This window comes from Oncorhynchus nerka, linkage group LG14 (assembly GCF_034236695.1).
Source record: "Oncorhynchus nerka isolate Pitt River linkage group LG14, Oner_Uvic_2.0, whole genome shotgun sequence".
Classification (NCBI taxonomy): domain Eukaryota; kingdom Metazoa; phylum Chordata; class Actinopteri; order Salmoniformes; family Salmonidae; genus Oncorhynchus; species Oncorhynchus nerka.
This window is the reverse complement of record NC_088409.1, coordinates 50693460-50710221: the sequence shown is the minus strand read 5'-3', so window position 1 is coordinate 50710221 and position 16762 is coordinate 50693460. Positions and strand designations below refer to the sequence as shown.

The 16762-nt window shown below is 44.9% G+C and overlaps 1 protein-coding gene across 3 annotated transcripts in view; it reads right to left on the bottom strand.

Moving 5' to 3' along the window:
* LOC115141396 (ubiquitin carboxyl-terminal hydrolase 45-like) overlaps positions 1-16762 on the bottom strand; it is a 41889-nt gene that overhangs the window by 8056 nt on the left and 17071 nt on the right. For 2 of the 3 annotated variants that reach the window (XM_029680208.2, XM_029680209.2), the window contains exons 6-9: positions 9082-9233; positions 7447-7542; positions 7010-7140; positions 1005-1092 (exon numbers count right to left, since the gene is read on the bottom strand). In XM_029680208.2, coding sequence (XP_029536068.1) covers positions 1005-1092; positions 7010-7140; positions 7447-7542; positions 9082-9233 — 467 coding nt within the window. Of the gene's footprint in view, positions 1-1004; positions 1093-7009; positions 7141-7446; positions 7543-9081; positions 9234-13923; positions 15624-16762 lie in introns of those variants that run through there. The other variant, XM_029680210.2, reaches the window with a different exon arrangement.

Here is a 16762-nt window from a genome sequence, read left to right as displayed (position 1 = left end):
ACACATTTTTGCAGGTATATTTATTGTAAATTCATCAGACAGTAGATGTCAAATGCATATAAGCGTATGTGCGTGTGTTTACGTTTGAGCGCATGTATAATGAATGCATGAATAGGGCCAGCTCCCCCCTTTACCCCTCCCTCTCGGGGGAAGGGGGGGGGGGTGACCCTCCAGCACAATGGGGCGACCCACAGCTGCGTGTTTCCCAGATCACACAATGACGCCCGTCGTGCCACTTGCAAGTCCTGTAAGTGGCACAACTGTCAGTGTTCACAAGTTTAAAAAGAACCAGGGGGGAGTCCCAGCCTGTACCCTTGTCCCCCTGTCCCAGGCCCCGGGCTGACCACTCCACTCCACTCCACTCCACACCCGCTACTCTCCTCTCTTTTTGGGGCTGGCTGAGTCGCTGGTGGGGCCGAGGGGACAACTGACTCAGCCCTGGGCCGGGCCCACAGTGGGCTCCCCCTAATTGCTGAAGGGGGGCAGTCTGCACTTGCCAGAAAATATGGTACCATAAGGTTAAAAGACAATGGCTGGCCTGAGAAGCAAAGGCAAAGACCAAACCCTGCACACTGTCATCCACAAGCTTTCAGCCTGCTCTACGTTGGTGATTGAAGTGTTCTTCTCAATTGCAATCAAAACATTGCCTGTTCTTTGCGTACTCTTACTAGCATGGTCACCACCCTACATGTAGCTTGGCTACAGCTATCATAGACACCGTTGACAGAGAGACTAATGGCTTTATGTCATCATACTCATACTTCACAGGGTGTGTTTGAGAGCATACATTCTGCTCAGTCACTTGACTGATCTACATGAAAAAATATATATATTAGTAGAAAAAACATATATATATATATAGGCTTCCTAAATAACTACTCTTTACGATTTGTAGATGGGTCAGTCTGGATCTCAAACACAGCCACTGGCACAGAGACGGGGCCATGGTACTAGGCTGAGTGGAAGAAGGATGTGGTGTTTGTAACGTGGGTCTATAGTCTCACCTTAGTCTCCTCTACTCTCATGGAGTCCAGTAGGTAATGGAGCAGCTCCTGGCTGTCCTGCTGCTGGTAGCCCTTAAAGCGTGGAGCCCTGGTGAGACGGACAGAACACAGTTTAGTCAGAACACATACGCACACACTCGTGTAAATGTAATTCCGTTTTTTTTTTTTTTATTTAAAAATTTTACAGAGATCTTGAGAGAGGGAGAGAGTTGAGAGGGATGAAAGTTAGAGGTGGACAGCAGACCGAAGCTGGCAGCTCTATCGCTAAGCTAGACCAGTCACATGTGCGTTGTTTATAGTTGATAAAATGAGTAAATCTAGGACAGGCAAACATAAATCATTGGTACACAAACACCCACCCACACACTCAAACAAGCATGCACAAAGCAATCAACCACATGCGTAAAGCAATCAGCTGTATCAATAGTGCATACAGAGACATCAATGAGAGTGGAGAAAGGCCATTATTTTTTTAAGGACTTTTCGTTGGTTCATCCATTCAATTTCCTCTCTGCAGCTTTCTGGTGCTTAAACCAGTTAGGGTCACACACACACACACACACACACACACACACAATGACCTTCTTCTGGCTTCATGTGTTAAGCAAGATTCCAAGTAAAGAAGATGACTGATTTTGTTAAAGGCGTCTCTTATAACAATGACACATTGATTATTTGATGGAATTTCTTTCTTTTCGTAGCTAACTTTAAGACCTGTGCAAGTATTTGCAAATTAAATCTGACATTGCAGGTGAAAATGGCTGTAGGGCTTACCAACAGCCTACTGTGCAAGCCAATTCTGTATTTCTTCAATAGAAAGCACTTTACTGTCTAGAGTACGCATATCTCCCATCATTATCATTCCCCAGCAGTACATGTAACTACGGGAGAAAACGTATGGTGATTGTGCCAGTGGACATCCTGCGTGTTCATGCCCCAGCGCTCGTGGAGGGGGCTCTCCTTGAACCTGTCCCTGGCCACAGCAGGACAGATGTAGGGACAGATGTAGAGACAGATGTGCAGCCAGGGCAAGAGCCACCACCACAACCTGTTGGGCAGCGTCAGCCACAGAACAGGTTGGCCTGACAGGCTGGCAGGACAACATGCAGCTGGCCTGAGAGAACCACTGACCACTCCTAACCCAATGCTCTCTGAGTGCACAGGGTCATAGAGGAGGGCAAGTACATTCGTTGCCTCTTTGATACCAGTTTAGCATCTGACCATCTATAACAATGATCACCGTCTTGATCACTGGATAACCGGAATACTGGTACTTGTTCTAAGGGCGTCAGCCTACATTTTTGTATGTCCTATTTTATAACGCCCCTGAGCAGCTCTCCAGAGAAATGGGTCCTCCTAAAAGCCATTGTAGGGGCTTCATTGTCCCAGGTATAGCATCCTGATCTGATGTCATAATAAGATTGGCCTGCAATGCAAATGAAACCAAACGATTTACCCCTTTGAACTGGTGAACCATTCTTCCTGGCGAGCTCCCAGACCCAATCAGAACAGAGGTACTCATCCTCTAACTGGCAGCAGAGTGGATGGGCCTACAGTCTGGATCATCTCTGCCATGTGCTGATGGATGTTGACGTCAAGCCCCAGAATGGGTGACTGGAGCTCGGGGAGAGACGAATGACCACCTGCCCCCAACACAGGTCATGAGCAGGAGGTCTAGAGGACCAACTCAGCCCCCCTTCTCTACCTCTGTCCCTTTTGCCCTCTCTCTGCCACACGCAAGGGTGGCGGAGGGAGGGGGGGAAATCACGTGTCCCTCATTTCATCCCCTTTAAAGACGCCAAAACATAATGGAATATCTTCCTTCAAACGTGTACAAAATTAGTGTTTTAAAGCATGTTTTCTTATATGAAAAATGGAAATTACAATGGGGATTACAGTAGAAATATGGCTTTTTAATCAAGCAAATCGTGTCTTGTATTCAAGACACACTCATCCCCAACTCTGCTTATCTAACAGCTCAAACACAAAGCGGGTCAGACTGGTACAGTATCTGGTCGGCACACAGTGATAGTTGGGATTAAAAGACAGACAGACAGAGGCACGCAGCAGTCTTGGGGTATTTTGTTCCGGGAACGGAACACGGAGCAGCGACGGGTGACGAGGCAGACGAGCAGCTCCAATGGGATCAGTGGGAACGGCGCCGTCTGGAAGCTCATCCCAGTGGAAGAGAGGCAGAAGGGCCCTGTAGCGCTGCTCCCAATCTGGCCCTGACCAATGCAGACAGCTGCGGTGCTAATACAATTAACAGCGGATGAGTTAGTACCAGACGCAAAGCAACCCCGGCACGTTGCACCACCTCGACAGGCAGAGGGGCGCACACACACACTTTCAATACAACATATAAATCATATACATTGAGTCGCTTTCACATTGACACACACATTTACATAAAAAGCCACTTACTGTATCTATCTAGCATAAGCATGTAAAAACACTCATTATCATGCATGTAAAAACAACAACATCTATAACATAAAAAAATCAACACTTATCTGACTCCCATGTAATCACATTCACAGGGTCACATGCAATCAATTATGAAAGACATTCCTTTCAATAAGTGTAGGTCTATTTCTCTTCTGTCGTACCCACATTATTGAATGCAGCCCCCCCCCCCCCCCTACATTTATGAATTTATGAGCGTATTGAATCTTTTCAAATCAAATCACATTTTATTGGTCACATACACATGGCTAGCAGATGTTAATTCGAGTGCAGCGAAATGCTTTGTGCTTCTAGTTCCAACAGTGCAGTAATATCTAAGAAGTAATCTAACCATTCCCAACAACTACCTAATATACACAAATCTAACAATTCCCCCAAAACTACCTAATACAGACAAATCTAACAAGTATTCTAACATTTCCCCAACAACTACCTAATACAGACAAATCTAACAAGTAATCTAACATTTCCCCAACAACTACCTAATACAGACAAATCTAACAAGTATTCTAACATTTCCCCAACAACTACCTAATACAGACAAATCTAACAAGTAATCTAACATTTCCCCAACTACCTAATACAGACAAATCTAAAAAGGGGTGAATGAAAATATGTACATATAAGTATATGGATGAGCGATGGCTGAGCGGCATAGGCAAGGTGCAGTAGATGGTATAAGATACATTACTCATATCACATGTATATACTGTACGATTTGTAAACAATATTAAAATGTGGCATTACTTAAAGTGGCATTGTTTAAAGTGACTAGTGATCCATTTCTTAAAGTTTCCAGTGATTGGGTCTCAATGTAGGCAGCAGCCTCTCTGAGTTAGCGATTGCTGTTTAGCAGTCTGATGGCCTTGAGATGGAAGCCGTTTCTCATTCTCAGCTTTGATGCACATATAGACTATTCCTCACAGGGACAGACAAAAGCGCGACGCGGAACATCAGAAATATAATGAATGCCTTTGCATAGGCAGCTGAAGGTCTGTGGACATGATTTATATCAGGCATTGTGAGACCAGCTGAATGTGACCTTCCTTGAGAGAATGCCTGCTCTTCAACGCTTCAGCTGCAGGAGATCTTCCATGCATGTTCAGACCTGTGTGGCCATGTGCCTTTGTGTGGCCGCCTGCTCATTGTTGAACCCTGCTATTTTCCTACTGCGGTTGGACTTACACACAGGTTAGTTTACATTTTTTTTGCCTACAAGTCATGAAAGAAAGTCAGTGTGTACGCGCGTTCGCAGAGTGCGTTTGTGCAAGTGTGTACGTGTATTATTTCATAACTGAACACTAGTGTAAGGAAAAAGGGAGGTAAAAGTGTTCCTGTGTAAACATAGGCAAGATTCTCTAGATTAAACTTGACAATGACAATTTGTTTAATTTTTTTTATCAGAATAAATTGTAGAGCTTTTTCCTCTTGTGCGCCATACACACATCCCCCACCACAGCAGCATAGGCCTAGTGGTGGGTCTGAGTACAAGCCGAGTCTCTCACTGGCACCAGAAACAGTGTGTGTGGTGTTGACCCTCCAAACCACTGGGCCTGGCGCTGGTCCGAGCCTGACCCGTCCAGCTGGCACAGGGGGCCTGGCGTTGGGTATAGTGGGGCAGCCAGAAGAGCAGGCCAGACAGGGAGTGACTCAGCTGGTTAATGGTGAACACAACAACACACTAGGCTCAATCTGCCTTAAATACCAATGGGAAAAAAACACACACACACACACACACACACACACACACACACACACACACACACACACAGGGGTCCTACACAAGTAGCCAGTTTAACCAACCAGTGTGTTGTTAAGCACTAGGGTGCACATTCTCAGGTCAGGGCCGGCAACACGCCACTGAGCTAGGAGACCTCGGGAAATAAAGACGAGGATTGGACACGCACACAGCCTAGTGTGTATATGGCTTTAGCCATCCCGAAGGTCAACACGCGGCAGGAGAAATATCATTATCAGCATCAGGAGAATGTTCCTGTACAGAGGAGCCACTCTTGACCCTGCCCCACTGACATGCAGTTACAGACAGAATGAGGAGAGAGATGTAGAGTTTGTTTGCGAAGGACGGGAGAGCGATGGCAAATCATATGTGTGTGTAGAAACACGGGATGAGGTGTGTAGCACGTGCATTTGTAGGTGTCGGGTGAATGTGTGCATGGAAGAAGGGTTTGAATAAAGGCATGGGTCTGTGTAATGCGCAAGTGAGCGTGAGGAAGGGCATGAAATGAGGTCTACTGGGTGAATGTGTGTCGTGTACGTGCATGCGTGCGTGTTGTGCCTATGTGTATGCCCGGCTGAGTGCATATGCACTGCAGGGTGAGGTGGTACCAGGTGAGGGGTGTCATTGCTCTCACACACACACACACACACACACCTGGGCAGATGAAAGCCTGGGTACCGGGACACACCAGAGGCACCCAGGCGGCCGACCGTCTCCGCGCTCCAGCCACCCGAACGTTCCCCATCCCACCCAGACAGAGCCGACTGTACAGAGCCTGGTCCTACCTAACCCAACAGGCCCCACACACTACGGCCAGCCTGGGCCAAACCAGCCGTTCACCATGTTCCAACAACAAGAGCCAACCAACCATTCACCACACGTTCAAAGAGAGACCTAAACCAACCGTTCAGCATGTTCAAAGGTGACCGTGTTCATAAGCGTTCACTATGAAACTGGGAGGGCTGGCCGGGCCAGCCACTCAGACGGTTTACTATCCTCAAGTTCAAACACAAACACAGGAGGTGAGGCGTGTTAAAGAGAACAAGGACATGCCATGCTGTTTTGATTGCAGCTGGAAGCAGATCGCATCAGAGCCATTTTGTGCAGTGAGGTCTACTGTTCGTTCTGTGTGGAGTGCGTTGGTGTTAATGGTTTAGTGTTGAACAGCGTTGGGGAGCAAGGTGGACTGAAGACTGGATGGACCAGGTGCTGGTAGGGTCCAGCAGGTTGAGACAACCTCTTCTCTGAAGTGGTCGCCATGGCAGCTTGACAACAGGGCAGGTAAGAGCTGTGGCCTCTGCATGTACCGTTTGGTTGACTGTTGTCACAGCAATGGAGAAGTGCCAGACCAGTTGGGGCACACTGACCTCTAACCTTGGGAGCAAGGCAGCTTGTCTGCATATGAGGCTGTGTGTCTAACATTGATGCATCGTCGACGCCGCAACCACAGCACAATGTTTCTACAATGTTGCGCAGTGGTAAGGAAGAATTGATGGTAACAAAAACTATTGATATCTCTTGGTGATAAAGTTTGTCATTAGTACACAAGGAAAGAGAATATAATTATGAAAGCTTTAGCCAACCTTTTACAGGTCTGTAGTGCCTCCTCTGGCACCATACAGGGAAGCACTCATATGCTCTTTTCATAAAAAATATTTTAACCTGCTTCCTGTGCTGGTCCATGCTAAGTCAACACCCATGCCCATACAATAGCGTATACTGGGTTCCGGCACCATCAACACTAATGCTGTAAGAGGGCCAACACATAAAATAAAGATTCATGCAGAACATAGCTTCTTACTTCTGGCAGAGCTGGTTGAAAAGGGTCTTGGGGTTGACAGGGCCCTTCCCAGACTCCTTCATGCTGTGTAGGAAGAGGAACATGGCCGAGGTCAGGGGCTCTGGGCTGGGCAGAGTCACCATCAACGCCCCCTGAAGGACAACCCCAGGAAAAGAGAGAGTGAGCGAGAGAACACATGAGTGTTAGACAAGGCATGTATTTCATAGAGTGTTGCACTACCATGGAAAGCCTGAAGGGGCTTGACTTTATTCTACAGATGACTGGAGACGTGGGGGGTGGGCTACAATGAGTCAGGGGGTTATTTACGATAGCCTATTATGCTAATATTAAAAATAACCACCCATATAGACAGTAATAATGTGTCTTCCTGTGCCATGTACAGTATAATACTATAGTGGTTGACTGGACTATACCAAGCACATGAGCGTGGAACGTACCACATTTGACTCGGCAGGGGGGCAGATCTTCAGCTTGTGTCCCTTCTCCTTCACATCCTGTATCAGATCGTTCAGCATGTGAGTCTGGGACAGATTCTGATGGACAGAAATCAGCCACTATTAATCCATTACCATTAATTTAGTCATCATAGTTTTTCACCTGCATGGACAGGACATAATCATTTCTTATCAGTTACAAGAATCATGAATTAAAATCTTACTGCACTCCTTCCTTTCTATGTCATCATCCCTTCACAAAAAATAATAAAAACATAAAAAAATTACAAATGCAAAAAAAAAAAGAATGGTAAAACTGGAGAGTCTACAATTGAAAAAATCTCTATTAATTCTGAGAAACTGGCGGGTGTCAGCCTAAATATCATTATGCTAAAAAAGCCCTTTCCAAAGAAACGATGAGCTATGACTGAAACACAGAAGGGATTGCCCAGAGCCACCATTGTCCCATCATATTACTGCATCATCTCTTTCTTCCCTTTCAAACGACAGTTGTTTTGTCACATCCTGGCAATGAAGACAGTTGCTATGGAAAAGACACAATGGCATCAGCAGGGTGAGCTTTTTCTCTGACAATTATGTTGTTTCACCAGCAAAATTGCAATTTTGAAGGAGACAATGAGGATAGAAAGAGAGAGGGGGAAAAAACATGTAAAGGAAGAATGTTCGGTCTGGTTTCAATCACGAGAGAGCTCCAGGTGATTAACAAAATGGCGGAAAAGGGGAAGGGAATGAAAGTTTCAATTCCCCAAGACTAGACAGCCAACACACACTGGAACATAGAGAACGTGTTCCATACCAGTCCTATTCTCCCGTGGATAGATGAGTCACACATACGCATATAAAATACCCTTGTACTATATATGCATAACTTGTTCTTGCCTATACTGCTGTATTTTAAAGACATTTATACAAGCCTTTCATGCGTTGTCGAGTTTAAGAACAAATTCTTATTTACAACGATGGCCTACACCGGCCAAACCCTTGACGACGCTGGGCCAATTGTGCGCCGCCCTATGGGACTCCCAATCACGGCCGGTTGTGATACAGCCTGGATTCGAACCAGGGTGTCTGTAGTGACGCCTCAAGCACTGAGATGCTGCGCCACTCGGGAGCCCAAGGCTGGTATGCTATGGTATTTTACTATCGGGAGGAGCAGCACCCGACATGCCAGTTTGACCAGCCGACATGTTTACAGTACACTGTTCCCCAGACCAGGGTTGTTGAGGGAGAGAAAATGTTGCAGGTTTAAAGCTTATTTCCAGCAATTCTACACATTTTGTCATGGGGTGCAGAGAACACTTTGCAGTTTTAAAGCAAATTCTCTTGCAATTCTATACATTTTGCCATGTCTAAGGTTTATTCATGTGATATTTGAGTGACTCAAACATGACAAAAATATCTATGGGCTAACAAATTCTGCAAAAAAATGTTCGCTGACATGGGCTAGTTGATCTGGACATTACTGACAAGTTAAAAATAGTTCTCTAAGGTATGCAATGACCTTTAGTACACCCGCGGTAAAGACTCTCTTCGACGTGACCTTTTCCCTACGGTTGCATTTCATAAGCAGCCTCGTCAATGTTTACGGTATACAAACCAATCTCATAATGACCGCACCTGCATAACTGCGTTAAAGAAGCAGGTGTTTCCGAGGTTGTTGATGCCTTTGACCGGGACCAGTGTGCTGTTGTTGACCGGACTCTTCCCTCTTGACTGGTCTGCATAGTCGCTGGGCTCCTCTCTAAGCTTGATCATTTTCGATGTTGTTCCTGCAAGGCACAAAAAGGAAAAGTTATTTTACTCCTATATACAAGGTTTTTGTCATTTTCAACTGTAGATTAGAGTTGGACGCGAGCACTCGATTCATGGTTTGTATTCGATTACTAATGAGTACTTGACATTTTCAAATGCAAGTATTAGGCAGGTGAAATGTACAGTGCATTCGGAAAGTATTCAGACCCCTTGACTTTTTCCACATTTTGTTACATTACAGCCTTATTCTAAAATTGATTACAGTTTTCCCCTCATCAATCTACACAATACCCCATAATGACAAATCAAAAACGTGTTTTCAGAAATGTTTGCAAATGTCACATTTACATTAGTATTCAGACCCTTTACTCAGTACTTTGTTGAAGCACCTTTGGCAGCGATTAAAGCCTCAAGTCTTCTTGGGTATGACGCTACAAGTTTGGCATACCAGTATTTGGGGAGTTTCTCCCATTCTCCTCTACAGATTCTCTCAAGCTCTGTCAGGTTGGATGGGAAGCGTCGCTTCACAGCTACACAGAGATGTTCAAATCGGGTTAAAGGCCGAGCTCTGGCTGGAGCACTCAAGGACATTCAGAGACTTGCCCCGAAGCCACCCCTGCATTGTCTTGGCTGTGTGGTTAGGGTCGCTGTCCAATTGGAAGGTGAACCTTCGCCCCAGTCAGAGGTCCTGAGAATTCTGGAGCAGGTTTTCATCAAGGATCTCTCTGTACTTTGTATGATGTTGCCACCACCATGCTTCACCGTAGGGATGGTGCCAGGTTTGGCATTTAGGCCAAAGAGTTCAATCTTGGTTTCATCAGACCAGAAAATCTGGTTTCTCATGGTCCTTTAGCTGCCTTTTGGCAAACTCAACGCGTGCTGTCATGTGCCTTTTACTGAGGAGTGGCTTCCATCTGGCCACTCTACCATAAAAGGCCTGATTGGTGGATTGCTGCAGAGATGGTTGTCCTTCTGGAAAGTTCTCCCATCTCCACAGACGAACTCTGGAGCTCTGTCAGAGTGACCATCGGCTTCTTGGTCACCTCCCTGACCAAGGCCCTTCTCCCCCGATTGCTCAGTTTGGTGGAGAGGCCAGCTCTAGCAAGAGTCTTGGTGGTTCCAAACTTCTTGCATTTAAGAATGATGGAGGCCACTGTGTTCTTGGGCACCTTCAATGCTGCAGACATTTTTTTGTTACCCTTCTGTAGATCTGTTCCTTGACACAAGCCTGTCTCGGAGCTCTACAAACAATTCCTTCAACCTCATGGCTTTGTTTTTTTTATGAGGGATTTTCTAAAATTAAAATAATTAAATAAGGCTGTAACGTAACAAAATGTGGAAAAAGTCAAGAGGTCTGAATACTTTCCGAATGCACTGACAAACGTTTGAGCTAAGATGCACTTACTGTTCGTTTAGTATGTCAAGTGCAGTGAAAATGTGTTACGTTTTTTTTCTTCTTCGCATGGCGTCACCTTGCAAGAGAGTTTGTCCATATCGATGTAGCTTGGTGCAGCAAAGGCATTTTGAAACTTTACGTACGAACCAAGTTCTCTGAGGTCGCCAGAGAAAAAACAACACCTAAAGTGTCTCTCAATCTCCTGTGAGACCAGAGCCTAATAGTTTGTTTAGGGAGCCAGGGGTTGCATTTAACCCATTATGTGCTGGGGTAGCTTCTTAGTGGGGGCCAGTCCCAGTCCAAGCAGCACACAGACACACACACACACCGGAGCAAACTGCAAACATGGTCTTCTGCAGTGGAAGTGGGTTAAAGTGCGGGAGGCCAGGGCTACAGCTGGAAGGAGAGATGAGTCATGTGGGAGAGAGCAGATGACAGCTGGAGAAGTTTCCGCTGTTTAGGGAGAGACGGCTCTCTGGTCCAGCTGTTACTCCTCCATGACCGTCCCAACTCAGCAAGAAGGGAGGCAGTCGTCAGTGCAGAGCAGGCCAGCAGGGACTGAGGGATTATAGTTGGGGAGTAGTCAGGAGGCTGACAGCTCCGTGCACTGGTCTAACACTCAAAGCATGGGGTATGGCTGGCTGAGACAAACTAAGTACATCTCTCTACAAAATTCTTATCTACAAAACGAGGGGGATGTAATGCTAAGAAACACTTTAGGAAAGTCAGAAACCTTTCTCACTGAAACACAGGGCAAATCGGGCCCCTAAGAGTAATAAGATACTTATTCTTGACACATCTGACATCATTAAGTATACATGGTTGTCTTGATGAAATCAAACACAAAAACACACGCAGAAGATACACTACATGACCAAAAGTATGTGGATACCTGCTCGTTAAACATCTCATTCTAAAATCATGGGCGTTAATATGTAGTTGGTCGCCCCTTCGCTGATATAACACTCTTCTGGGAAGGCTTTTCACTAGATGCTGCGGGGACTTGCTTTCATTCAGCCAAAAGACCATTAGAGTGAGTTTGGAAACTGATGTTGGGGATTAGGCCTGGCTCGAAGTCGGCATTCCAATTCATCCCAAAGGTGTTCGATGGAGTTGAGGTCAGGGCTCTGTGCAAGTCAATCAAGTTCTTCCACACCGATCTTGACTAACCATTTCTGTACGGACTTCGCTTTATGCATGGGGACATTGTCATGCTGAAACAGCAAAGGGCCTTCCCCAAACTGTTGCCACAAAGTTGGATGCACAGAATCATCTATAATGTAATTCTATGCTGAAGCATAAAGATTTCCCATCAATGGAACTAAGGGGCCTAGCCCGAACCATGAAGAACAGCGCCAGACCATTGTCCCCTCCACCAAACTTTACAGTTGGCACCATGCATTCGTGCAGGTAGCGTTTTCCTGGCATCCAATGGCGGCAAGCTTTACACCACTCCAGGTAACGCTTCGCATTGCGCATGGTGTGTGGCTGCTCGGCCATGGAAACTCAATTCATGAAGCTCCCAATGAACAGTTATTGTGCGGACATTGCTTTCAGAGGCAGTTTGGAACTTGGTAGTGAGTGTTGAAACAGAGGACAGACGCACAACGCTCTTCTGCATTCGGCGGTCTCGTTCTGTCAGCTTGTGAGGCCTACAGATTCGCGGCTGAGCCGTTGCTGCTCCTGTAAGTTTCCACTTCTCAACAACAGCCCTTACAGTTGACAGCTCTAGCAGGGCAGAAATTTGCCGAATTGACTTATTGGAAAGGTGAAATCATATGACGGTGCGGCGTTGAAAGTAACTGAGCTCTTCAGGGAAGGCCGTTCTACTGCCAATGTTTGTCTATGGAGATTGCATGGCGGTGCGCTTGATTTCATACACCTGTCATGCTAGGACCTAGTACCAACGTTACAGGCCATCCTTTCCTATTCTGTTGTCATCAGTGTCATTTGTGGAGGGAGAGACAAGTGCTGTTCCGTCACATTAGGCATTAATGAACAAAACAAGTGAGAGGACCCAATGCTGTTGAGATGAGAAAGCAGCCTTTGTGCCCGTTTGCCTTCCTGCCCCTCCCCCAACCCATAACTCACACCACTTACACAATTTATCCATTTTCTTTCATGCTCCGGGAGACAGCAAGCTGCTTAACAGTGAATTAACGCACACTTCTCATGTGTACCTTAATCAGTGTTACAAGACTACCAGAGACAGGAAAAGGTGGGTGGCCATGCCTTTGTCAGTCTCTCTCTGTTGATTTGAAATGTTCTAAATGGGAAGACATGAGAAATGTGATCATCTTAGGTGCTCAATGTCAGTACATGACATTATCTTTATGACCATAATTATATGACATTGTTATTATTTGGATGACAGGATACGGGGCTACCTGCAGTACCTACCTATTTCACCATATAAATGGTATCAAATGGAGATTGTTATAGCTGCATGTACCATAAGTAAACCAAACCAGCATGTGCTTGGTTAGAGGAGGTTAAGCTACCTTAAGGTCTCAGGACCATGTATTCTGGTATCTGTCAGCAGCACTTCCAGACAGACGGCTCAGTTAGCAGTGGACCCCTTGCTGCTGCCCTGATAAAAAGCCAATGAGGCCAGTCCGCTTCCGGCTCTCACCCAGCATGACAAGGGAAAGGTGAGAGAGACATGGACGACATGACCCTTAGCCCAAAGTTTTCATTGTGAAAACAACCGACCCTCCTGCCCACCATTTCTCTCCTCAAAAAACCCCCACATAGGCCTTGCACATGCTCCCTGAAGAAATTCTCCCTGCGATTCTCATGATTCTATATGTATTGTGATTCGATACTGTGATTTTATTGCGATTTGATGCTCCAAACATATTGCTCACTATACAGAATATGTCTGCTGCAGAGGGACAAGAGAGACCATGAGAAAAGTAGTTTTGATCAGTCAAGAATACAAGTACTGAAAACATGTTGGCTCACTTTAAAAAGATGAAGAACAAGCTATAGGATGAAACATTTTGGCGCAAGTACAGCTGACTAGCGCTAGCTACCGCTACCAAGTATAAATATATTTTACAAATGTATATTTAGTCAAATATCAATATAATATCATGATCCCCCCCCCCCCAATCACTACCATTGAGTATGACCCAGTTTGTAAACCCATAACAGAGATCAGGACAAGTGTGTAACTATGGCAAGCTGAGGATGTGGATGGTCCCCCCCTAACCTCCCCCCTAGATCAACTCTGCCACCACAGAATCAGTTTGTGATCCAGCTAAAACGTTGACTGGGAATGTCAAACATCAAATATTGATGATAATTACTCTGATTTATGGCAGATGGATGTTCTTTTACTGGCACTGTGATGGTCTCGGTGACCAAGCGGGGCGGGGTTCCGCCTTGGGACCATTGAATGGAGTGTTGGTCCAACCCAGTCCAGCCAAAAGCATCTGTCCCTCCAGCCGCCACACTGGAAACATCTGGAGGTCTGTCTGTCTGGAACTAAACAGACATCAGGGAGGGGCCCATATGGTCACACTACACAACACATTGCAAACAAGTGTGGACAGGGTAGTTTCTGGTAGAATGAGAGAACAAGTTAGAGAAATACGATACATTTTTTTTCTGGAATCTGTAAGCGATGGGGAATATGTGACGAGATGGGTATGTAGCTTTGTGAGAATGTACCTTTTATACAAGTGTGTGTGTGTGAGAGAGAGTATTCCGTCCGGCTCCTTGGCTAAGGAGAGAGGGGAAAACTGGACAGAATGGGAATGCCAATGGACACACTCTTCATCTGGGACTGCCACTGAAGGTAAACAATGTTCAGGGATCCATCTGCCAGTGACCCGGGAAAGGGGTGCAACGAGCACAAGCATATGGAAAAGCAGATTTTTCCTCCCCCTGCAGCAGTCGGGGAAGGCAAAATGTCAGCATGCGCTGTGTCCACGCTTGACTGTGCCGCGCTCGGGAACCACCACCTGGCCCTCCTTGCTCAGCCACCGAATATGGGCAGCAGTGACACTGTGGAGCTTGTCCCCAGGGCAGACTAAACGATCACGATCCCTGTCTGCCCCCCTCCTGCTGACTCCCTCCTCGACTCCCAGCTATTTTTCACACAAGTGAGAGAAAAAAAATGGTTATTGTTTGCTTTCTTTATGAAACAATATATTTTTTAAACATCTCCAAAAACCTTAAAGGAATTGGACCAAATGATGTTTCGTTTATATCGGAATTTGTGGACACAAGCTACTATCGCAATAATTCAATAGCGCAAATCTAAGTCCATCATTTAATGCACGGAATACATGAAACAACAGTTGGACACACCGTGCGCTGTGCTGTCACTAGATGCCAAAAGAGCTTTTTACAGGCTCAAATGGCAGTATTGTTGGCGGATTTAAGGAAATTTGGTTTGGGAAAGCATTTTATGGATATGGTTCGTACGCTAAACTTTTTGCCATGATGTCTACAAATGACATTCAATCAAGTCCATTTCCTATTTTTCGTGGATGTAGACAAGGCGACGGGTTTTCCCCGACATTCATTCTCTCTCTAGAGCCTCATGAGGCAGAATGCAATTGCTTCTCCAATACCGATTAAATCATCATCTCATATCTCTATACATGTATGATATCCTCTTAGATATGATAGATATTGAGAACTCAATATTACAAATTGATGTCAGGATATAAATTAGCATTAAATGTTAATCAATGAAACGGCCAAGAAAGTTTCACTTCACTCAACAAATCCTGTTAAATCCCAGTCCACTTATTTGGGCATTAAAGCTGCAATATGTAACTTTTTATGGCGACACGGCCAAATTCACATAGAAATGTGTGTATTAGAGCTGTTCTATGTGCGCTATTTCTATGCTTCCCGTTCTTAAGTTTTGTTTTTGTGTCTTTTACTTTCGGCCTTGTACACCACATCCAAACAGATGAAAATACAATATTTTTGGTTATTGGAAACTATATTTGACAGTGGTTTAGATGGTACAATAATCTTCTACACTATACTTGCTTGTTTTGTCACATAAACTGAAATTAACTAAAAAATAAAAATAAACTATTAGAATTTTAGCAACCAAGAAATGGCGGAGCAATTTCTGCATAGTGCATCTTTAATACACAAAACATCTCTGCATGGTTTGGTGAAGTTTCATTATGAGAAAATTTACAAAAGAGGTTGAACAAGATCTAAACATTTGGGAGAAGTTGCCTGGTTCCTTACAAACAAGGGTTTGCTTCCATAAAGATGAGTATTCATTTCCTAAACAATGATGATCCCTCTCTTTCCGCCACTAGGTTATTGGGTAAGGATTGATAAACCTGTACGTAAATACCTTTGTCATTCCAAACATCCTGTTTGAGGTACTACAACGACCTAAGGGAGATGGGGGACTTGCATAACCAAATGTTTATATTTACCAACAGTTTTTCCAGTTACGCCGACTTAGATCATGGTTCGATCAGTCTACATCAGTCTCTTGGAGAACTATTGAGGAGGTACTCGTTTTTCCTATTAGATTACAAGATGTTATTTTATGTGTTATTTTCTGGTATAACTATCAAGAAATGCATGTTATATTATGGTCCCATTATCTCCAATACAAAATATGATTTTAGGAGGGTTGAGAAGTGAATAGGTGGTAACTGGAAGAGGCATCTCCATACTCCTCTGTGGCATAACCAGGCTGTTACTTCAGGTACTGAAGCATTTGAGTCAAGTCTGGTCTGCAAAAGGGGTCGATAATCCAGGGGAAATACATGTATTGAAACTCAAATCAAATCTTATTCGTCACATGCGCCGAATACAACAGGTGAAGAAGACCTTACGGTGCAATGCTTACTTACGAGCCACTAACAACAATGCCGTTTTAAAAAATACAGATAAGAAAAATAAATCAAAGTAAAAGTAATTAAAGAGCAGCAGTAAAATAACAATAGCGAGACTATACACAGGGTGGTACCGGTACAGGATCAATGTACGGGGGCACCGGTTAGTTGAGGTAATATGTACATGTAGGTAGAGTTATTAAAGTGACTATGCATAGATGACAACAGAGTGGCAGTGGTGTGGAGAGGGGCAATGTAAATAGTCTGGGTAGCCATTTGATTAGGTGTTCAGGAGTCTTATGGCTTTGGGTTAGAAGCTGTT